The sequence below is a fragment of the Myotis myotis genome, unplaced genomic scaffold (assembly GCF_014108235.1).
Source record: "Myotis myotis isolate mMyoMyo1 unplaced genomic scaffold, mMyoMyo1.p scaffold_m19_p_8, whole genome shotgun sequence".
Taxonomy (NCBI): domain Eukaryota; kingdom Metazoa; phylum Chordata; class Mammalia; order Chiroptera; family Vespertilionidae; genus Myotis; species Myotis myotis.
Genome location: NW_023416390.1, coordinates 31,003,639 through 31,027,293, shown reverse-complemented (window position 1 = coordinate 31,027,293; position 23,655 = coordinate 31,003,639). Strand labels below are relative to the sequence as shown.

Sequence of the window (23,655 nt, the reverse complement as noted above, 5' to 3'; positions counted from 1 at the left end):
CTGCTCTGCTCTGCTCTCCGGCCCAGACCGCGACAGTCTCTCAAAGCTCACACAGGCTTCAGGGCACTCATTTATCTTTCTCTCCCTATTATTTAAAACCACGTAATAGCATTTGGTACTGATAGAACTTTTATGTAGTCTTGATCATTTCCCACAAGTACACAAATGTTTTACACAGTTGCAAAACCAGAGTTGTTATACTGTCATAGTCTGCTCTTATCTCTCATTACACAGTTACATTTTCCATACTGCCTCACACTGCTTTTCCGAATTATCATCTTCAATGGCCATGAATAGTTGGGGCAAAGGGACATAATTTCATTAGCAACTCCTCCGTTACCAGGCACTCATGCTGCTTCCAGTTATATTACAAACATGTTGATAGTGCAGTGAAGGCCTGGGGGAGGGGGTGTAGAGGGAGTCGACAGGGGGAGAAAGGGGACACCTATAATACCTTCAATAATAAAGATACATTTTTAAAATTGATTTCAGAAGAGAAGGGAGAGGGGAGAGAGAGATAGAAACATCCATGAGAGAGAATCATTGATTGTCTGCCTCCTGCACGCCCCCACTGGAGATCAAGCCCGAAACCCAGGCATGTGTCCTGACCAGGAATCGAACTGTGACCTCCTGGTTCATAGTATGATGCTCAACCACTGAGCCACGGCGGCCGGGCAATAAATTAAAAACAAACAAACAAACAAACAAAACATGTTGAAATGAGCATCTCTGGTAAAGCTCCTTTTCTGCATCGATGAGCAAAGGAGAATAAATGAGTCAGAGGTGGAGGTTTTAGTGGTTTCTCATGGAGACGACCAACTGCCTTCCGAAAGGGCTGTGCACGCCTGTGAACACCAGCAGGCTGAGAGGCGGCTCTGACTCCCTTTCCCCAGCACATCACGAGCTGAGGAAGGTGGTGAGATTATGATGTTTCCCCCTCATTGCCTGATTATCTATATTCTAGTCATATGCAAAAAGAATGTAATTCCTTTATCAATTGAAAGACTTCCTCAGGGATAAGAGTGAACTGTGGGAAATCTCAGGGTTTTGAGAGTTTGGCCACAATCTCCCTGAGAGGCCTCTCTTACGAACAGTTAAATAGGCAACCACTTCAGTGCTGTGTCCAGAAGCTTCCCCGCTCAGGCTGCCGGGTTCCTCTAGACTTGACTTCAACGCCCGTTAAAATGCCCAAGGGAGGCTGTGCTGCTTACACCTTTCCTAAGTGGTCCAGGTTTTCTTCTTCAAGCCCACAGTACAGTCATTCAGAGGCTGTCTAGAAACGCATGTCTGAAACCACAAAGGAAAATCTGAACAGATTCAACTAGAACTACAGCCTTGGCTGCCGGGCTGAAGTCCTGGCTAAAACAATGCGAGACCATCACAGCTAGAACCATCCCACTCACCTGCTCCTGAACTTTGTCCCACAGAAACGGAGAGGGGTAAAAAAGCTTTTAAGCCACTAAGCTTTGGGGTAACTTGTTATGCAGCAATAGATAACTCTTACAAGTAGCAACACTTTCATTTCCAAACATTGGAGATTTCCTAGACGCCTTGTTTACGCAACCTTTCTTCTGCCCCGTTATGGCTCTCTCCTCTCCTGCTGGGACTCCAGGTGAGACCACTGGACATGGTCACAGTCTCTGAGCTCACAGCTCTTTCCCTCTCTTTCTCCCCTACTACCCCTGGCCAGGATGACCTCTGGGGGCCATCCTCTCTAATGTCTTACAACTTCGTGTCTCTCCTCCCCACTTGGTCCCTGTCCCTTCACTGCCATCCCCTCCGGCCTTTCCACCCGTTGCCCTGCAGGTCTTTCCTCCATGCTGCCTTTCACCCCTTTAATTCCATGTCACCTCCATTCTTTCTTTCTCTGCAGCCCATGTTTTGTTCCTTGTGCCCTAGTTGGCTGGCAATTCCTCTCTTCCACCTGAATGACCATAATGCAGAATTTAATCACGTTTATTCTCCCCTGTTCTGTATTGAGACAACAGATTTTTAATTTAAAGGCAGTAGGCAATTAACTCCCATTGTTGACTTGTGACCACACAGAATGGTTAAATGAGTTTTTATCTCTAGTGTAACTGATGATGTAATTTAGATGGCCACTAGAAGACTGAACAATTCTTCTAAGTAAACAAAACCAAGTGGAAGGCCATGTCTTGTTGGTCTCAAACTAAATTTAGCCTCTGGAAATACATTTAATCCTTTCATCACATTTAAAATATATATTTTTTTATTGATTTCAGAGAGGAAGGGAGAGGGAGAGAGAGATAGAAACATCAATGATGACAGAGAATCACTGACTGGCTGCCTTCTGCACGCTCCACACTGGGGATGAGCCTGCAACCCGGGCATGTGCCCTGACCGGGAATCGAACCACGACCTCTCGGTTCACAAGTCAATGCTCAACCACTGAACCACGCCGGCTGGGCTACCACAGCATTTAATATGTACATTGTTAACGGGGTTTCACATCCTCTCTATCTCATCCCAAGGACAAAACTCCAGGGTTTGGGGGATCAGATACATCTAGATACATCTGTCATCGCCAGACACAACACTAACCACGTATGGCTTGTTTTAAACTTCAAATACAAGCACTAACGTAGACACATTAAATACGGAATTCACTGTTTAGCAAACAAGCCTCTGGGCTGTATGTCATCTTCACCAGCCTTTCTGTCCCACTGGGGTGCTCTAGAACAGCGGTTCTCAACCTATGGGTCGCGACCCCTTTGGGGGTCGAATGACCCTTTCACAGGGGTCACCTAAGACCATTGGAAAACACATATATAATTACATATTGTTTTTGTGATTAATCACTATGCTTTAATTTTGTTCAATTTGTAACAATGAAATTGGGGTCACCACAACATGAGGAACTGTATTATAGGTCGCGGCATTAGGAAGGTTGAGAACCACTGCTCTAGAATGTCTGCAGATTCAGGGAGTTTTGATTGTACCAATTCTCAGGCTGCCACAATTCCTCCGGGAGTCCTGCAGGTGAATCTGAGTGATGGTTTCTCCATCTCACCATTTTCCTATTAAGCTTCTGCTACTACAAAATCCATAAGCATCCCCCAATCCCAAATTTACATGAGTCATTTAAATTTAAAAAAGAATGTCGACAACTTTCCAAAAATAAACCTGCTGGAAACTTTCTAACACTGTGGTTCTTAATCATTGAAGGGATCCCTTGAGAGTCTGATAAAAGCTACAGACTCTCATCAAAAAACTGCAAAGATAGGGTGTCCCAGAAAAATGTATACACACACTTTGAATAATGATAAAGGCTGTGTTTATTCAAATACATTTCATTTTAAAAATTGAACTACTGGCTGTTAAAGCGTGTGTACATTCTGAGGGACACCCTGTATGTGTCTAGTGTACAATTCTGGGAGTTCATAAACTGCCCAAGAACCCTCCAGGGGCTGGTCCAGGAAGCCCTTGCTCTCACAGTGACGGGGCACTGACCGAAGCGGACATGTGTCTCAGAGTGTTCCTTACCATCGCTCTCGCTTCCTCACGGATGGACGGGATAGAGAGGATGCTGTACAGTGCTCCATTCACGTATGGCTGTATCTTTAAGGGGAGAAAAAGCAGTCACTTGTAAGTTCTCATATACTAGACAACGCAATTACCAAACAGCACACTGAGACACTGGCTGATGAGGACGGAGTGTCTCCAAATGACAGATGTTCCCCACCTGCATGTCCCAGTGACAGCTGTAACAAAGAGTCCAGAACCCACCATCGGTCATCCAGGGTGGCAACTCAGGAGTCATCACCGACTCCTCTCTCTTTTCACTCTCCTTTGTGGAGTCCCCACTCTGTCTTTGATAGGAACTCCTTTCCCATCCGCATGCTACTGTCCTTGTTCAGACAACATGTCCATGACATAGGCTACACCAACCTCCAAATGAGTCTCTACCTTTGATTCGCACCTTTTAGTCCAACTGTCACATCACTGCCCAAATCCCCGCTCTCCCTACCTCGGACACCAGCTACAGTCCACCTGGGCCGTCTTACCTCCTTAGTGCGCACGCAGGACCCTTCGGGTTTGGCCTCTATCCCCTCCCTCCCTGCCGCTGTGAAGTGCACACTGCAGAGTCCACACTGTAGGGGACGCCCGCACCATGCTGAGACATGCCTTGTGCCTGGGCCCCGGTTCTAACAGTTCACTTTGCTGGGTGCACTCCCCACTGCAAAGCTATGACTCCTCCTCTCACACCAGCTCAGACATGTCAGAGGGAGCACTTCCTGAGCTCCCGGTGGAGGCTCTGCTCTGCCCCTCACGTGCCTCCACCACTGACTGGAGCCGGTGTCGTTGAGATTTATACTTGTTTCTCCCGTCTTATTCACAGAGGTGCACTTCACAGGTGGCAGCGAGATGGAGGCAACCAAAGTGGACAGCCCTGGGGAGCAGGCAGCCCTGGGGAGTGGGCAGCCCTGGGGAGCGGGCAGCCCTGGGGAGTGGGCAGCCCTGGGGAGCGGGCAGCCCTGGGGAGCGGGCAGCCCTGGGGAGCAGGCAGGGAAAGTGGGAGGGCTGCAAATGGAAGCCCATACTGCAGTAGTGAGAGCTGTTCATCACAGAGATGTGCACAGAGCAACACAGAAGGTCCCGAAAATGCAGGGAAAATGTAAGGAAAGTAATGAGATCTAGAGTGCAACACTATTTATATAAAATAAATACACATAATATTAATGCATTTTCAGACTACCTACATGTCCGCAGACACATGTTAATCACAACAGAGGAATGTCAACGTGGGGGGAATGAAGCGCCATGGAAGACAAGGAGAAAAGTAACCCTTAGGGGCAGCTGGCACAGGCCGGTGCTGGTGGTGTGCCCATGAGGGAGGCGTGCTGGGGAGACTTCCTGCTCCTGAGTCTAGAATTCAGAAATTATGAAAGCTCTGAAGTAGCTTATGCAAATATTGCAGAAGGGAGAGTGTGGTAACTGTCCCCGGCCAGCCCGCCCGAGCCCTTGTGGCTGAGTACCTCGTGGTTTTCATGGCCCAGCAGATCCGAAAGAACTTTCAGTACGAGGCCCGCCACTGAGGCGCACATGTTCTTCCCTTAAGAAAACAAAACAAAACAAAACAAAACAAACATGACGTGTCTAAACTCAGAAGCACAAGGCCAGTCAGACTTGAATACAAATCTTGGCTCCTCTGCTTATGAGCTGTGTGACCTTGGGTGAGTCACTTCACCGATCTGGGCCCAGTTCCCTCCTCTGGGACCCGTAGATCATTGCTATCCACCTCAAAGGGTGGCGTGGAGTGAAGTACAGGAATAGGCTACACTCCTGTGCTCAGCAAATGGGGTTAGTGTCCTTCAGGCAGAGCACGAGCTCTTCACCACAGTGAAATTCTGCCTCACACAGACCATCACCATCAAAATCAAACAGGTCATCAAACACTCCCTGCCGGGAGGCCAGTGGCAGCAAGAAAAGCTGACCATGAACTAGGAACGGTTTGAAGCTGTGACTCGGGCACAGGCTCGTTCGGAAACAGAAGGTTGAAGTGGTCATTGACTCGGTCAGCAGCACTGGGCTTCCGATGACAAAGCATCCAAGGGGGAAGGCGCTGCTAACAAGCCCCGAGCCCCCTCCACGTAACCTGCCAACACTGGGCTACGCAGGCTGAGCTCAGCCACAGGCTGGCCTTGGCCCCTCTTCTAAGGAAGCGTCTTTCACCACAGGGAACACATCGCTTACGTGGGGCAGAGCCTGTGGAAAAGCTAACATCATTACCTTTATTGATCAAGTACGTGAATGACTTGTGATTAAGGGCAGGCAACAGGCTCGGCCATCAATTTAATCCTGTACAATCTTGGGAACATACTTCTCTGCCTTCAGACAGAAGGGATTCTAATTCTTAACCTCCTACCTTTGAGTAATGCAACGAAGATGAAGAAAAACATGAACTAATTCAATTCCCTCTTAATGCTGGTGCTACATACATATATCGCATATGGGTGGTTATATTTATGGGAATTTATATATATCTATACACATTCTTTCCAAGGCCAGACTGGTATTTTGGCTTCAGGGATTCACAGCTTGATACCCAGTTGGAAATGCTTTACACTCCTCCTGTCTCCTGTTTTCTACGAGGGAGACTAGAGGAAGCCATGCCAGGCTCATGGGTCATCGGATTCAAGGGTCAGGACCTCTCCCCTCCCGCACACTGGAGCCTGGAGCTGGGGCCCGGGCCGGGAGGCTGTGAGACCTGCACTCCGGAGGCAGAGGTTCATGAGCAGAGCCACCGAGTACTCCAGCGTGTAGTCGGACAGGCAATCGGGCTCCTTCAGAATGTCGATCAGCCAGAAGATGAGGCCATCCTGAATCATGGCTGTCTGCAGCGGGCGCCTGGGAGGAAACAGCCCACAGGTCAATTCAAGTTGGCGAGAAACTTCATACAGGAGGACACAGCAACAGGAAGGCATGTCAGAGAAGACCAAGTGCACGAGATACTGATGCGGAGGAATATTTCACTGTCAGACCCATACAACTGAAACAACAAATTCTTTACCTTTCACGGGTAGATTAAGAGTTTAAAGAAATACAGTGGGGCCTTGACTTACGAGTGTTCTGACTAACAAGTTTTTCGAGATACGAGCCGTCTCTTGGCCGATATTTTGCTTTGAGTTGCGAGCTAAAATTCGGGTTACGAGCCAGCTTCAGATACCCCACCGCTAGTTGGCGCAGCGAACGTCACAGTGAACGCCACAACATCAGCCCAGCATCACGTGTCTCACTTGTTCACAACTGATTTGACATACACTCGAGTAATTTGAGTTACGAGCTTCGTCACGGAACGAATTATACTCGTAAGTCAAGGCCCCACTGTATAAGGCAGTAAGGAGGCCTCCTACTTTGAACGTTTCCTTTCCAATATTTAAAATATTTATTGATAGCTTTTGGTCTACTTAACCCGAGAAGCAGAGCCGTAGAAATAGTTCACTGACAAACAAATATTTACTAAACTCTAGTCTATTATCATTTAGCTTAGGCATTTTGCTCTGTGAAAAAAATAAAGAAAACATAAAAGAAGCAAAAAATCAGCTCAATACCATTTTGATTCAGAGCTCTACAGAGTAAGGTTGACTTAATGACCTGGATAATACAATTTACACAGAACTGTATTCCCCCCAAAGTCCAGGTGTCACAGCTTAGAAAATGCAGTGCCTCGTCGGAATGTGCAATGGTGCCTGTCAGCACACAGGCCTTAGAACTGACAACACTGAGCCTGATACCACCACCAGCAGTCGTCTGAATTCTCTGAAAATCAAAGCAGCGCTGTGCACCTCCTGAGGGACAGACAGGTCATGGTGAGTCTGCCTGCAGACGGCACCTGCTCGTGCTGGTCTTCGCACCCACCAGTGACCTTTAGTAGCACACAGTGAGGACGCACCCTCTTGGTGAGCCTAACTACTTTCTACCTACATTGTCGAGACCCTGGAAACATTAGCATGTTTCCAAAACAGAAAGCTTAAATGACTGTTTGGAGGAAAAGGAAAAATTGGCAGTAAATGTTTGCATTACCAGGCGGAAGTATTTCTTCACCTTATCTTAGCTGTTATTTAACTAAGCTATTGAATTTCTAAAAATTTTCCAGCCAGCTATTATCTTTTTAAACAAACAGAAATGAAGTGTTTATGTGATTTGAGGAAGTAATAACTCTGGAGATTATTCACAGTTCTTTTCCATTCATAGAGTTAGGATAAGAAATTTTCATTGACAGGAACCTGGCAAATAGCAAGAGCTGACCACCTGCCACTCTTTCCCACCAAGCGTATGTACACGTAGAATGTCACTTGGCAGCCTGGCAGGTCACCCACACTGATGGGAAGGAAGTGTGTTCAGAAGAGCGCTGACCATCAGGAAAGGTTGAGGACTCAAGGTACTAGAATTTTTAATAAAGTCAAAGAGAAGGCAAGCTGGTCATGAGGGACTGTGGATGCTGGAAGAATCAGCATAGGACCCAGCAATTCCACTCCTAGATACCTAACCAGGAGGAATGAAAGCATGGCCACACAAAGACCTGTATGCGCCCTAGCCGGTTTGCTCAGTGGATAGAGTGTCGGCCTGTGGACTGAAGGGTCCTGAGTTTGATTCCAGTCAAGGGCACATGCCCAGGTTGTGGGTTCAATCCCCAGTAGAGGGTGTGCAGGAGGCAGCTGATCAATGATCCTCTCTCACCATTGATGTTTCTATCTCTCTCTCCCTCTCCCTTCCTCTCTGAAAGCAATAATAATAATAAAAAAAAAACACATAAAAAGACCTGTATGGAAAGTTCACAGGGGCATCATGCATAATAGCCAAAAAGTGGAAAGAACCCGAATATCCACTGAGGAATGCGGTCTCTCCACATAATGGAATGCCATTCAGCAATACAAAGGAACAAAGCACTGACACATGCTGTACAACATGGATGAACCTCCAAAACACTGTGCTAAGCGGAAGAAGCCAGTCACAGAGGAGCCACCTTGTCTGATTCCAGTTAATCAAACATCCAGCACAGGGAGGTCTACGGGAAGTAGAGTCGTGAGCACCTGGGCTCGGGGTCGGACTGAGGAGTGACTGTGAACAGGCAAGAAGCTCCTTCTGTGGTGATGGGAATGTCCTAAAATCAGACTGTGGTGATGGCTGTACAACTCTGTAATATACCAAAAATCACTGAACTGTACACTTAAAATATACCCCTGGCTAAAGAAGGGGTGTCTGACTTTAAATTTCTAATGGGAAGCAGTTCCAAGTCACAGCAGGGTCAGGGCTGAGACTCCAGGGTGTTTCTGGGACACGTGGACAGGCCTGGAGCCGCCTCGCCCACCTGCTGTGACTGTTCATCGTGGGACACGGGCTGTCACTACCGGAAGGCTGAGGCTCTGTGAGGCTGAGGCACAACCATGCTCACTAGGAGGCTACAATAGCTCTTTTAAATCATCTTCCTCCATCAGATTCGCAGTGAGCTTTCTAACTCTATCTTAGTCACCAAACCTGCCCTAGGTGTTAGCTGAAAAATGTCATCTGCCTTTGGGGTGTCATCGTGACCTGCTGCGCGGTCAGCACCTGAGGCTGAACTTCTGCAAGGCCCCGAGCACATTCTCCCGGGTGACGACGTCCTTGTCTTCCTCCTTCAGCCTCTCCTCCAGCATCTGCAGCACCTTCGTGCTCTGGGCAAGGTAGAGGCGACCTAGTAACACAATCAGAGATGAACACGTAAAAGAGGGAAGACTGCTCTTGTGTTAAGTTCATGCTCCAAAACCACTTTCTATGAAACCTTTGTATTTAGCACATGCAGAGCTTGTATAATTTTAGATTCTAAAAAACTTATCTATAAAAATAAAAGCGTATATGCTAATTAGACCAGATGTCCTTCCGTACAACCTTCCGGATGAAGCTGTGGCTGTGAGGGAAGCCTGAGTTCTGGGTGCCAGAGGGAAGCTGGTGCCGGCAGCCAGGGGAAGGAAGGCCTACTCTTGCACAAATTTTGTGCATCAGGCCTCTAGTTAACACATCTTTCTTCTGAAAAATTGGTTTTAGTCAATCAACTATCTAGTAATAGAAAACCCCTTCTTGTAATCTAAACCTAATTTCCAACTATGTCCTTGTGGGGAGCGTTGTCCTTTATTCACCTGAAATCTTGAACCCGAATGTCAGAATGAGGAGAACAGGGAAGGAAACCTGTGGGTCATAAACCCATTAGCAATGCTTCCTGGCCACACCCCTTGCTCCTTCTGGACGTGCCCAGAGAGGTTGGGGATCAGACCTGGAACCCTAGAGTAGGGCTTGAATTATCACTAGCCTGTTGTGGGCTTGTGGCTTGATACAAATGATAATTTTGGAAATAAGTTTCAACAGTATTATATAAGTGGTCCCTGCACATACCCTGGCTTATGATAACTGTTTGCTAAACAGATGAAAACTGTACAAATAAGTGAAGGGACAAGTTTTTGGAGCATCATATAGTCATCATTTGAAACTCTCTTTATTCACTCTAATAAGAGCTCAAATTAAACCTGGAAGACAACGACACTTTGTAAAATCATTTGAATTCAGTCACACTGGCATGTTATCTTTGGAGCTTTTAAATCTTCTATTCTTTTGCAGGAAATGATGCAATTATTGGGATCAGCTTTAATTGTGTCACCAGCCTTAATGTACTGACATAGAAAATTATAGAAAATGTATTATCTATTCTATATCTGAAGGCAATCCAAAAAGTACAGTTATAAAACAGAAGGCTTATAAAATAAAGCCAGAACGTTTACAAAAGAAACTCCAAAAATCAAAATTTTCTCTGGCATAAACTATAGCAATATGACAACATCTAATTTTCACAAAAAACCTTCGATGTATTAAACAGGCATAAATTGAGGAAACATACATCATCTCTAAAAAACTTGGAGAAGAACGTCCATTTTTAAAGGGAAAAAAATGCATGAATAAGGCCTAGCTCTTCTCTTCGAAGAAAAGCTGGCATCTCACCTTCTGCCAGGGACGCGATGGCGTTGATGAGCCTGGCCATGTACTGGCGCACCACGTGGCTCCTCCCGTGCAGCAGCTGCAGCACGCTGCTCTGCGGGGAGCAGAGGGGCAAGGACGGGGAGTCAAAGACCGGGAGAGACCAGCGTGGCTCCTCCGGGGGCGCTGTTGTCCTCCTCTGCACAAACTTATTACAAGTGAGATAAATAGACTAAAGCCAAACAGTTCGTCAGGAAATCTTTTTTTTAAAAAATATATTCCATTGATTTTTTACAGAGAGGAAGGGAGAGAGATAGAGAGTCAGAAACATCGATGAGAGAGAAACATCGATCAGCTGCCTCCTGCACATCTCCCACTGGGGATATGCCCGCAACCCAGGTACATGCCCTTGACAGGAATCGAACCTGGGACCTTTCAAGTCCGCAGGCCGACGCTCTATCCACTGAGCCAAACCGGTTTCGGCTCGTCAGGAAATCTTGATGGCCAACTGATTTGTCCTGAGATTTGATGAATATCAGTCATTCAAACTTTTAAATTAAAAGAATTATATGATGGGTACTCGACTTATCAGGGTGATCACTTCCAAAGTTATATAAATGTCTAATCACTATGTTATACACCTGAAACTAATATAATACCATATGTCAACTGTAATTGAAAAATGAAAAACTTATTTTAAAAAAAAGAATTACTTATACAAAGCATTAGAACAGTTACTAACACAAAGGCAGCAATACGGGATGGCTGATGTTTTTCCAGGTTAGGATGACAGATCCAACACACACTTCTATTTTGCTCCCTGAAGCCACAGTATAATTATAGTAAATGGATTTTAAATAATGACACTAATTCTCAGGATCAGAGAGAACAGCAAAAGAAATTATAACAACACAATTTTGAAAGTGGGAATACAGATGGAAACAGACTTAGTAGACTCAAGAATGCTATGTGGGCAATGAGGAGGTAACCTCACTTACATCACTTAATCCTCAAAGGCTCAAGACGTGAGAAAAATCAGAATGAATGAATGAAAGCTGTTAAAGAAGCAGCTCATGCTGCTCCTCCACTACTGTCCTCCTCTCACCAGAGGTCGGGGTGCTCTCTTGTTATGGTAACAAGGGTCTCTGGATGGGGGACACCAGGCCCAGGTGAGCAGGGCTTCTATGCCAAAATGGAGGGTCTAAAGAGCCAACCCCAGTCCTCTCCCCCTACCTGGCTCCCAGAACCCTGGCAACCAGAACTTACCCTTTAGGAGGGAGATCAGAAAACTCTTCTTGGAGGAAAATGCCTGGCCCAAAGGAAAGAACTACAGGTCCTGAAATCAGCGGCCCCTGACACATGGCCCACCTGGCTCACCCCCAGTGGGGGTCTCCGTCTACAGTGCCTACCTTCATACTCAGAATATCCAATAGGCTTTTCAGTCCTCCACTCTAAACATTAGGAGATAACCAAGGTCTACCAGAAGTCCAAGTTTCTAACATGGAAAATAGGACCAAGATAAACAGGGGGAGGGGGTTAGTGGAACAAACTTGGAAGAAATGAGACTAGGCAGGGATAAAAAAACTAAAAATAAACAAAAAGATGTCGCTAATAATACTTAGAGATATCAGAAGCCAATTGTATCTACGAAACAACAGAATGCTATAAAAAAGAAAATGAAAAACCAACAAAATGGTTGGAAAATAAAGATGAAAAAATCTCCCAGAAAGTGGAGTTTAAAAAAAAAAAGGAAAATATGAGAGAGAAGATAAGAAAATTAGAGAACCAGTTCAAGAGGAGGTCCGACATGCAGAGAGACAGAGAAAACAAAGGGACTCACCTACAAAGTAAGTCAGGAAAGTTCCCAGAACTGAAGCGGTCAGACTGAAAGGGCTCGCCGAGCTCCCCAGTGAACCAAAGTACACCGCGTGAAAGGTATGGAACGGGGGGGGGGGGGGGGGGGGGGGGGGGGGCGGTGCAGAGGTCTGCAACTGGTTCATCTCACTCCAGGTCCGACATTTTCCCACTAGAACAAGCTGGTCCAGAGCTATATACAAATACGGTGCTGGACACATTTTAAGGCAGGCCAGGTGAAAAAAACACTAAATTTGCACGCTGGCCGGTGGCTCCGTTAGTTGGAGCGTTATCCCATACACCAAAAAGCTGTGAGTTTGATTCCTGGTCAGGGCACATACCTAGGTAGCAGGTTCGACCCCTGGTTGGGGCACGTACAAAAGGCAACCGATCCATGTTTCTCTCTCACATTATGTTTCTCTCTCTTCCTCACCCTTCCTCTCTCTGAAAAAAAATCAATAAAAACATATCCTCCAAAATAAAAAAAGAAAGAAGAAACACTGAATTTGCTTACCTACCTTGCGGGTCATAAGTCATGCTGAGTTTTCAGGGCTCAAGATAAACTAGGTTGAGGGAAAGACTTGGGAATTTGAGAAAAGGAAAAATGGCAGAGCAGAGCTCCAGAGTTGAACCCAGCAGTTCTAACTTGTTAGGACTCTATCGGACGTGAAGAGAGGGCCGGCACCCGGGGTGAAGAGCAGAGCTACGGAGCTGAGGCTGACATACAGTCACCAGGTTGAAAACATGCGGAAATGGACGTCTCCCCGGCTGCTAGGACCAATCCCGAGGAACGAAGGCCCTGCTGGGCCCCGGCCCTTCGCTCACCCACCTGGCTGTGGCCCTGGCAGTCCAAGAGGTCATTGCTGATGTAGGCCTGCAGCACGGTCTCCCTCTGCTCCCCGGGATGGGATGTGGTCAAGCGCTGGAACAAAGACAAGCAAAAGTAACACATCTGACCGTGGAGGAATGTCCGCAGAGTGGGCATGTTTTAAACAGCAGCCCCAGTAACTAAACATTTAACTAAACAGAATAAGTATCATCCTGCAGAGTGAGGTGAGCAGCCAACCTATCCACTGATAAGAACTGATGATGTACTTTTAAGCGGATGATATGGGGGGTGTAGGAGTTAACCTACACATAGGAAATTTTCAGGGAAGTGGAAATGCCTGGATTGTGCATGCACAGATAAGGGAGAGCTCACCAACGCCTGGAGAGGGTTTTTTTTGCTTTTTTGCAGGAAGGGGCTCAAGAGTTGGCCTCTGAAGGGTGAGCAGACTGTCAGCCAGCACAGGGGATGTGAGTGTGGTGGGGAGAGTGTGGGCCAGCTCAGGACAGTGGGGAAGTATAGGGGCAGGCACAGGGGAAGTTGTAGAGGGCTCAGAATGAACACCATGCCAACAAAATAGGTTTTATCCTATTGGGATTGACTCAGCAATACTCGGTGTGTGTGTGTGTGTGTAGGGGTGGCTGGGTAGAATTTTGTAGAGTCTGAAAAGCCTGTCAGTGGTTCTCAACCTTCTGGCCCTTTAAATACAGTTCCTCATGTTGTGACCCAACCATAAAATTATTTTCGTTGCTACTTCATAACTGTAATGTTGCTACTGTTATGAATCGTAAATATCTGATATGCAGGATGGTCTTAGGCGACCCCTGTGAAAGGGTCGTTCGACCACCAAAGGGGTCGCGACCCACAGGTTGAGAACCGCTGGCCTAAGTTGTGCTGTTTTAAGTTAGAATTTCCTTACTGCCTGTAGGGCTAGAAGGAAAATGGAGCATGGGAGCGTGGGAAATGGTGTGTGCTTGTGCACACAGGCGTGGGCCAGCATGAGTTAGGATATAAGAAAACCACATGACTGCCGTGAGCAAACGCCCTTACTTTTGCAGGAAAATCTTGCTAGGTGAAGATCCCTGAGACGGCAGGCCCTGCTCTGGCTGAGGACAAGCTGCCGTGTAAAGGACAAGGCTTGGGGGCAGAGGTCAGGAAGAGCCGCGGAGCCCCCAGAACTGAAAGGCGGAGGCTGGTGTGGCTGACAGACTGGACCACCATAGCCAAGGAGGGAGGCCCTACCGGGGGAGAGGGCTAGATTAAAGGAGGGGATGCCAGGCGTGTCCCTTCTGCCCAGTTCACTAAGGTCAGGCCTGGGGCACTGGGTGGGGGTGAGGGGCACGGGGCTGGAGTGGAGATGCTGGAGGGGGGCACAGACAAAACTGTAAGACAAGACACCTGTTTATTTTTTCTGGAACATCCTGTCTCACCAAGAGGCTCAGGAGCACCGACTGATCGGAAGAGCCAAAGACAAGATGAGTTTGCTCGCCTGAGTGGAGAGGCAAACATCGGGGCAGGGATGGCCACCAGAGAGGACTCACGCCGCCACACCCATCTGGTCAGCTGCTGCAACACCCGAGCAGACATCGCGACTGACCCAGGGCTCTTCCTGCTGCTTTGGGGCCTCCTCGGAGCACTCCAGACCTTGTCCCAGGAAGCACGCAGGCCTCGGACATCCAAGAGAGGAGACCTTTCTCTATCCAGATGGGGAAATTGCTCAAAGGCACACTGATGCCATGGCACCCTGAAACTCGGGGGTCCGTGAAGGAGTCTGACATTATTCCAGGTGAGTTAGAATGCATCGTGCAGTTCAGGAGCTAACCAGTGTTGGCTTAGACCTACAGTTCTCAAAGTGCAGTCTGGGGAACCCAGGGTTCCGAAGCCCTTCTGGGGAGTCTACATGGTCACCATTGTTTCCATAATACTGCTAAGCGTAATGCTGTGACTTGTTTTCACTCAGTCTCTCAGAGGCTATGTGAAGTGTGACTATGACAAATCGAACACAGGAGCATATATGAGAATCCATGTCCACGAAGCCAGACATAAAAGAAATCCGCAAGAATATAAAACAATGCTGCTCTTCTAATTTTTTTTTTTGCTTTGGAAGATATATTTTTTAAAATAGGTTGCTATATTCTGGGTTTATCATTGTTCATCTTAAATAAATTGATAAATATACATTTTATAATTTCTCAGTTTTAATTTCTAACACTGTAAATATTGGTAGATAAAATTCACATAAACTAAAGCTCCTTGGGGTCCTGAGTAATTTCTGAGAGAGTAAAGGGGTCTGAGAGCAAAGAGCTTGAGGACCCCTGCCTTACCCATGATCGGCGTGAAGAGAGGGGAGAGAAGAAGCAAGTTAGACTCTATTTTCCCTTACAGCATGGTAGTAGTTCTCACGCTGATGCCTGCTTGGGTGGCCGTGGACACAGGGGCTTTGTGGACATGCACTGTGCTAAACAGGCGGTGCTCGGACACGCCGACCCACCAGCTGTCAGTGCGACTCGACCAGAAAGGGCCGGGTGACAGGAAGTCCCCTGGGCCTAGACACTGCTTGTGTGAGACGGCCTCGGGAAGGCAATGGCCACAGCGAGGCCAATGTAGGAGTTTTAAAGAGAGGCCAGGCTACCTTCAGAAGCTGTTTCACTTTAGCTCGGTGTCAGCAGACAGCAGGAAGGAAGGTCTTTAGTGGATGGGTTAAAAGATGCGAGCAAGGTAGCAGCCCGGCAAACCAGCACAGTCTTTTTCTCAGCTTCGCGGGAGAGGTACGTACCCAGCGCAGAGCCTGCAGCAAGAAAGCTTTCAAGCGGTCGCTCCCCACAATCAAATCCCTCTTCAGTTTCTCATAATCCAAGGAGGGCAGCAGTGGGACATCCTTCAGTTTCCTACTCGGCAGCACAAGTTCAAAGAGAAAGAAGAGGGCAAAGGGGATGTTCGACACACAAGCCTGGTGCGGCCGAGCGTCAGACCCCCCCCCCCCCCCCACCCCCCGCCGCCCCGCCCCGGGCCCGGTGACAACGCAATAGATCTGGACAGAAACGCTCAGGCTCACACAAAGCTATCCTGTGGCCCCTCCTCACAGGACATAAAATTTAGACATTGTGACACTCTGTTGACTGCCTTGTGACAGTAAATTAAATAGATTTCTAGAGAATATGACAGAAACTATTCAACAAGCTTTTCCATTTGAGGTTACCTCACCAAAATAAATACAATTAACACTAAATGACACTCTGGCTTAACACTGTTACTTATAATTACAGGTATTTCCTTTACCCTCCACATGTTCAGATGAGCATTTATTAAAGTTACTTTGAATTCCAGTTTTACCCACAGCTGTTCCACAATAACAATTTCTAAGAGCAATTACTCACATGGGTGCCAAGGAGGCTCTTAACATGGTTGAAGCCTGGGAGGGCGAGGGAACAGAAAAGAACAGACCGTGTTACACACTGATGGCCGAGCACTGACCCTAAATTACTGTAACAGCACAAGATCTACAGATCTGCAAAGTTCCTGGCCTACCAGGATTCTCCAACCAAAATCATGTATGTTTTAAAAATTCGCCCAAGGCGAAGTTAATCAATACACTACTAATGCATTTCCCAAGCCACCTACCCCTTGGTTTGGGGCTGCTCCACTCCCAGGAACAATCTATAAAAATACCAGGTGGGTTCTCCCGACCAAACTCCCTGGGGCACGGAAGCTGCCAGGTGCAAGACAGCAGAGAGCACGAAGCCATCAGAGTCATTTCATTACCTTGTTTTCTTCTTTATTAAAATGTTATCTTTGAATATAAAAAGAACACATTGCACTTCATACCAAGTCAAACACTATAGAAGTGTTTATAGAAATATAGAGGAGTTTGTAGAAAAAAATAAATAATCCCCTCCCCTCCCCCTCCCCTGTAATCCAAATCATCGCCCACTTTGTGGGCATTCACACTGCGTGTCCCCTCTCCCTTTTGGCCACTACAGGCAATGCTATACTAAACATACACTAAAATAGAAATAAATAACCCAGTGCTGTGGGTGGCACTTGTATGAACCAACTCAAACCAAGTGTAAAAGGTATTTTGAGAGAATGGAACACAGACTGCACTGGTATTACATAATGCTAGGGAATGGTGCTTATTGTATCAGACATTGTGGTTATACTCTGGCTTGTTTTTTAAAGCCCTTCTCTGTTGGAGAAAGACTGAATTCTCTGCAGGTGAAATGATATGTTAGCAATAGGTTTTAAAGAACTCCAGGAAAAAAATGAAGCAGAGGCTCAGAGAGGAAATCTCAGCCTGATGTCAGATGGTCGCCATCCACGCTTCTCATGTTGACCTATGACAATCACTCCTGTGTCTTTCTCTTTCCGTGGACACTGGTCCTACAGTGGCGGTTCAGCACCCTCTTGTCCCCAGCACCTGGAACAGTGCTTGGATAAACAGGCACTCAACCGACATGTGCTGGATGAGTGAATGAACAGAGACTGACTTCCGCAGTGGGCACTCCAGAAACCTGGACTGGTTTCTCCACTGGTTTATCTGTTGCTTTGCCGCAGGATTTACAAAGCAGGCAGGTTCCCACCTGGGCGTCACCACACCCTGCTTTTAAATGGTTCATAATTATATATGTTTTTTATCTTTTTAACCCTTGATTTTTTTATTTTATTTTTTAATTAAAAGACAGCAGGGGAACAGCAAAGGCAGGTCACCTGGCAAGTGCCTCAAGGGGAATGTTTACTTAGGGGAGGCTAAAGATCACGGTGGGGGGACACATGAGGAAACGTGCCTTAGCCATGGGGCTGGGACTGAAGAGCAACGGAAGGAAGCGGAGAACCAGAGGAACATCCCACCCCGTGGGGAAGGGAGGTTGCTACGCCAACACTGTACTGAGAAGGGGGACTCGCACAACACGAAATGCAGGGTTGCTCATGCAGGAGGGGCGGCTGGCACAGAAAACTGCGAGTGAGATTTGGAAATGGAGCTAAGTAGGTGGAGAGTGGGTGAGCGTCCAAATGTGCTCCCAAGCTCCACAGAAGCTTCTCGGGCAGGAGCCTCTCGGGCTCATCGAGGGCACCTGCTTCAGGGACCTGCGGGCAAGGTGCAAACAGGGGGCTAATAAGAGAAAGACAGAGCAAGATGCAGCAACACCCGCATGCGGGAAGTGCCGGGGCTGGGGTGCTGGAGCTCATGCAGTTTCTGGACCTGAGCTGAGCCAGGGGGCCAGATGGGCATCGGATGAGGGAAGGCCGTGGACTCCATGCTGAGCATTTTGGAAGTGCCTCGAATGATTCTCAGGGGTTCCCGGAGTATCATTCACAGGACAGGAAACACAGTGGGGAGAGACCACTTGTTTGAAGAAAAAGATGAGCTCGGATTTAGACGGAGACAATGTGACATGCCTGTCAATAACGGGGAGAAGGCACAGAGAGTCTGGGCTTGGGGATCGGGGAAAGGGCTGAGCTAATGGCAGTCACTCTCTGCCAATTACATCCTACCACCTGGTTGAGATCAAAGGTGTTCAAGTCCTCAGGTCACCAAGGTCAGTACAGGTATGAGACAGCGTAGTGTATGAGGAGTAGCAGGGAGAGGGAGCCAGGTGTGCAACCCCTCGTTGACATACAGAGCTCGGGCCCAGAAACACTGCCTCGAAATGCAGTGGTGATGTGGGCAGCGGGCAGGCACCTGGCTAAGACTTAGGAAAGCCACATAAGGGAGAACCCAAGGACTGAAGATGCTGGCCTTCAAGCCAAAGTCCTGGTCCCCACAACGGAAGCTTCAGGAAGAATCCTGAACAACTGCACCAGGCTGTCCTGGAAGAGGCCGCCCCCACCTCCTCCAGCCCCTGCTGGGATTTATTGCTAACAAAGGTGGCTGATCGCGGAAGTAGATGCCTTCTAAGATTCACATGCACTGGGCCTTTAATGTATTTAATGCTATCACACCTGGAAGTATCTTAACTTGTATTTCCAGTGAGGTCTACCTGCAGTTGTTGAAGAAAGGAAGAGTTAATTCCCAAATGGGCCCTTTTCCCCGGATGCATTAAAATGGAAACTCCCCCACCCAATGAATCCACAAACCCAGAAGTGCCATTCGGTGGGATTCACCCAGGGGGCTACACTCAGATTTTCACCTTCAGACTGTTTCTGCATTCGAGCTTGCCAAGTGCAAATAAGGGGCTAATAAGGAAGGACAGAGCAAGATGCTCTCATATGCTTTTGCAGCATACAAAGGTGCACGTTGCATCACTAGGAACAGCAAACAATTAAAAAGCTGCCTAAACGTCTGCTAGAATAATGGTTAAATGTGCTATACTGTTCCCAGTTAAAACTCTAGGAGGCAAGGGAAATGCAAACACGCTAAGAGGAAATGGAAGATTTAAAAGGCACTGGTAAGAGACAGCTGCAGAACGCTATGTGCAATAAAACCTTAATTATATGTAATTTCTAAAGGTCTGGAAGGATGCAGATGAAACGCGGTCAACAGGGTTACTGAGGGAGGAGGGTGAGATGGGGTGAGTGTGAGGAAGGGAAGCGGTTTGTGTGTTGCTCCATTTACTACTACATTGTTATACTTTCCAGCGGACACATATTCAGGTATTACTTGTGTCATCTCAGAAAACTGAGGCTGTGTCCTGAGGAAGAAGTTTCCCTCTTAGTCCTGTCACTGGCCGATCTCAGATGATTGGTAAGGATGACCAAATGACCAGCCTGAGGTCAGGCCAGTGACAGGCAGTCAGTCACACTGGGAGAGGCCTGGTCTCAAAAAAATCACCCCGTCCTTATCAGTCCTTCTGGGGGCACCAGGAGCTGCCTGCCAGCTCGGATACCGCGAGCGGACTTCTGAACACAGCTGGGCATGAACTAGGCGGAATGGAAACATTTCTTCCCACTCGTGCATTTCCGCCATAGGGCCTCCACCGGTGTGACCCTCACCCTGCCTGCCCGACCCCCTCATTCTGGGCAATGAGGCCGCTCAGAGAGCACAAGGCAGCTCTGCTCCCGGTGGTGGTGGTGGTAGTAAGAGGCTTGACCAGAGCTGTGTATGACTAGGTGGGTACGTTTCTTTAAATCCAGGGTTCAAAAGTAGGGAACCACCAGTTTCCTGGATTTACCTAAATTCCATAGATAAACTTCTGAAGAACTTTATAAGGCATGTCCATGTGCTGGAGATGTATGTGTCTCTTAAGATAAGCAATCAGTGGGCTAAGAATGCAGGACTGACTTCTCAAATTGTGCTTTTTAAAACTCTCAACTTTTCTTTCTTCTTTGGAACACACTGGGTAGTCCCTAGTTATTTTTTTCAATTTGCAAATCCTAAGACCCTTGAATAAAACGTCATAATTTTTAATTAAAAAAAAAAAAGGAACCCTGGCCGGTTTGGCTCAGTGGATAGAGTGTCAGCCTGAGGACTGAAGGGTCCCAGGTTCGATTCCAGTCAAAGGCACATGCCTGGGTTGTGGGCTCCATCCCCAGTGGGGGTGTGCAGGAGGCAGCCAATCGATGATTCTCACATCACTGATGCTTCTATCTCTCTCTCCGTCTCCTTTCCTCTCTGAGATCAATAAAAATATATTTTTTAAAAGGGAAACCCACCTGCCTACCAATAAAATCCATATTACCCAATATAAGTTTTATAAGTATTGACAAAGATATTTTTGGCTACTTTCTCTTGATTCTTTTGTCCTATTTTTCAATTGGTGCAGAACTCAGTGGGAAAGGTACTATTTTCTGAGCCCTTTTGAATTTTCAGCAGTGAACGAGGTTGCAGAAGGCCAGGTTTTTAACAGCCAGATTCAGAAGCCGGTACCAAATGCACTGAACTTGATAGAGCCTAGCAGTTTTCTGATGGGCCCCGCCAAGCCCCTTTTCAGAGCGCACTGAAGCGGAACACTCAAGGTTGCCCCGCACCCAAGGAGATGCTGACCAAGACTTGGTATAAAAGAGGCTGGTCTGTGCCCGCCTACTGGTCTTGAAATTGATGAAACTATTTGGACCTAGAGTAGAATTTATTCCCTTAAAATAAAAAGCAACCTTCTCCTTCATCCTAAATCCTGTCGGTTCAGTCACTAGACATCCCATCTAAACTGCTCCCTGAGTTTCTCTTCACACACTGTAAATCTGATGTGTGACAACTTCAGCCACGCCCAATCAACTACTATGTCCTCTGATACTTTTACCATGACTCATATCTACCTTTTATCTTGCAGATAAATTACTAGGAACAATAAAAGATTGTTTGCGGCTTTTATTGCCTGTTCCTAAGTGAGTGGCTCAGTAAAACGAAAACGGCTATGAGCCTCGGTAAACAGAGCTCTTCCTCTCCCCCCGGGCTTCTCAGGCTGTGGCTCTGTGCCTTCGTGGCTCCTAACAGGAAGGAGGGCAGGACTAGGTCTGGACACATGGTGTTAGCTTCTAACGGGAAAAAGTGACAGCTATGCTGTGCCCCTCTCCCTTTAAACTGCTCCTTATTAACATGACAGCAGTTTTAAACAAGCTGGTGTATCACGCACTCCACCACCAGAAAATGGAAATATGGCATTCCTGCATATGCGATAGGATGGGATTCTATACCACAAACCTGGAATTAATGAATAAATGGAAGGCAGGGAAGAAAGGAGTGATCCTATCGGACACAGACCTGCTAGGCTCATGACTGCTAAGCAGCCATCCCTCTTGGTAAACACACTGGTCCACACTGACTTCACCGTACGTGGGCACTGAAGTCCACCCGGCCAGGCCTCAGGGATGTGGCTTGAAGCCCCTCGTCCTGGAGGGCCCCTTTCCTGAAAACTGGAGAGATCTGTGTGCTTTACTGGCATTTAAAAACTGGCCACTCTCTAAGCCTAGTGCATGCACAAATCCCATGGCCACATCCTGAAGCACAGATCTGCAGCTCTGAACACCACGTGTCCATGTGAAGCACAGATCTGCAGCTCTGAACACCACGTGTCCATGTGAGGCACAGATCTGCAGCTCCGAACACCACGTGTCCATGTGAAGCACAGATCTGCAGCTCTGAACACCACGTGTCCATGTGAGGCACAGATCTGCAGCTCCGAACACCACGTGTCCATGTGAGGCACAGATCTGCAGCTCTGAACACCACGTGTCCATGTGAGGCACAGATCTGCAGCTCTGAACACCACGTGTCCATGTGAGGCACAGATCTGCAGCTCTGAACACCACGTGTCCATGTGAGGCACAGATCTGCAGCTCTGAACACCACGTGTCCAGGTGAGGCACAGATCTGCAGCTCTGAACACCATGTGTCCATGTGAGGCACAGATCTGCAGCTCTGAACACCACGTGTCCATGTGAGGCACAGATCTGCAGCTCTGAACACCATTTGTCCATGTGAGGCACAGATCTGCAGCTCTGAACACCATGTGTCCATGTGAGGCGCCATTTCCCCACGCACCCGGGGGAATATGGTCAAGGACACTGCTCTTCACCACGTTACCACATCCTTTCTATGAAGATCCACAAAAGGAATGACCCTCAGGTCTCGGCACCAGAATAGCCATTTGTTCGACCTCCTGTCTTCTCTTTAAAATGTCTTTAAATTACAATGGTAATACACCTACTTGGAAGTTCACAGTCTACAGGGCACCTAGGAACTTCAGTGATGCTGAAATGGTCTATTTGGGAACTTGTGGCGGCATTCACGTTACTGTTGTGCTTTCTAGGCTGCTTAGATGCAGCAAACAGTGGATAATAAATATTAAACTATTTTCTCTTCATTGTAAGTAAATCACGTAACTGCTCACATGTCCCTTTTTGCACAAGCCCTGAGAGCCAAATATGCCTCTCTCCAGGTGTACAGCAACTTATGACATGTATTTTTGTACTAGCGTAGCCCTGGCTTACTTTTATTATTCCTACCTTTATTTTCCTTTACCCACAATTTATTTCCCCCCAGCATTATTGAGATACCGACATATAACACTGTAAGTTTCAGGTGTACAGTGTGATGATCTGATACATGTCTACATTGTGAAATGATTACCACCATACGGTTAGTTAACACGTCCATCACCTCACACAGGTACCTTTTATTTCTTGTGGTGAGAACATTTAAGATCTATTCTCTTAGCAACTTTCAAGTATATAATACAGTACTGCTAACCATAGTCACCATGCTGTACGTTAGAGCCCCAGGACTTACACATCTTAAAAACAGAGGTTTTACCCTTTGACCAACAGCTCCCATTTTCCCCACCACTCAGCCCAGGAAACCACCAGTCTACTTTCTGTTCCTATGAGTTTTAACCACAACTTCTTTACTTTCATTTTCTGTTTTTTCATGTCTCATATTTGTGTTTTTTAATGTTATAATAGCTGCTTCAAACCTACTTGAGAATGAGGTAGGGAATATTTTATTATTATTATTATTATTATTATTTTAAATCATTTTTCATTTTTCAATTATAGTTGACACTACAATATTAGTTTCAGGTATACACTCCAGTAATTATATAACTTACTAAGTGATTATCCCAATGAATCTTGTA

General features: G+C 47.0%; 1 protein-coding gene across 1 annotated transcript in view; it reads right to left on the bottom strand.

Moving 5' to 3' along the window:
• Positions 1 to 23,655, bottom strand: part of ARMC9 (armadillo repeat containing 9) — a 111,535-nt gene that overhangs the window by 56,407 nt on the left and 31,473 nt on the right. The window contains exons 10-17 of the mRNA XM_036320412.1: positions 16,525 to 16,559; positions 15,924 to 16,035; positions 13,151 to 13,243; positions 10,492 to 10,582; positions 9,073 to 9,196; positions 6,230 to 6,369; positions 4,998 to 5,074; positions 3,505 to 3,579 (exon numbers count right to left, since the gene is read on the bottom strand). Coding sequence (XP_036176305.1) covers positions 3,505 to 3,579; positions 4,998 to 5,074; positions 6,230 to 6,369; positions 9,073 to 9,196; positions 10,492 to 10,582; positions 13,151 to 13,243; positions 15,924 to 16,035; positions 16,525 to 16,559 — 747 coding nt within the window. The remainder of the gene's footprint in view (positions 1 to 3,504; positions 3,580 to 4,997; positions 5,075 to 6,229; positions 6,370 to 9,072; positions 9,197 to 10,491; positions 10,583 to 13,150; positions 13,244 to 15,923; positions 16,036 to 16,524; positions 16,560 to 23,655) is intronic.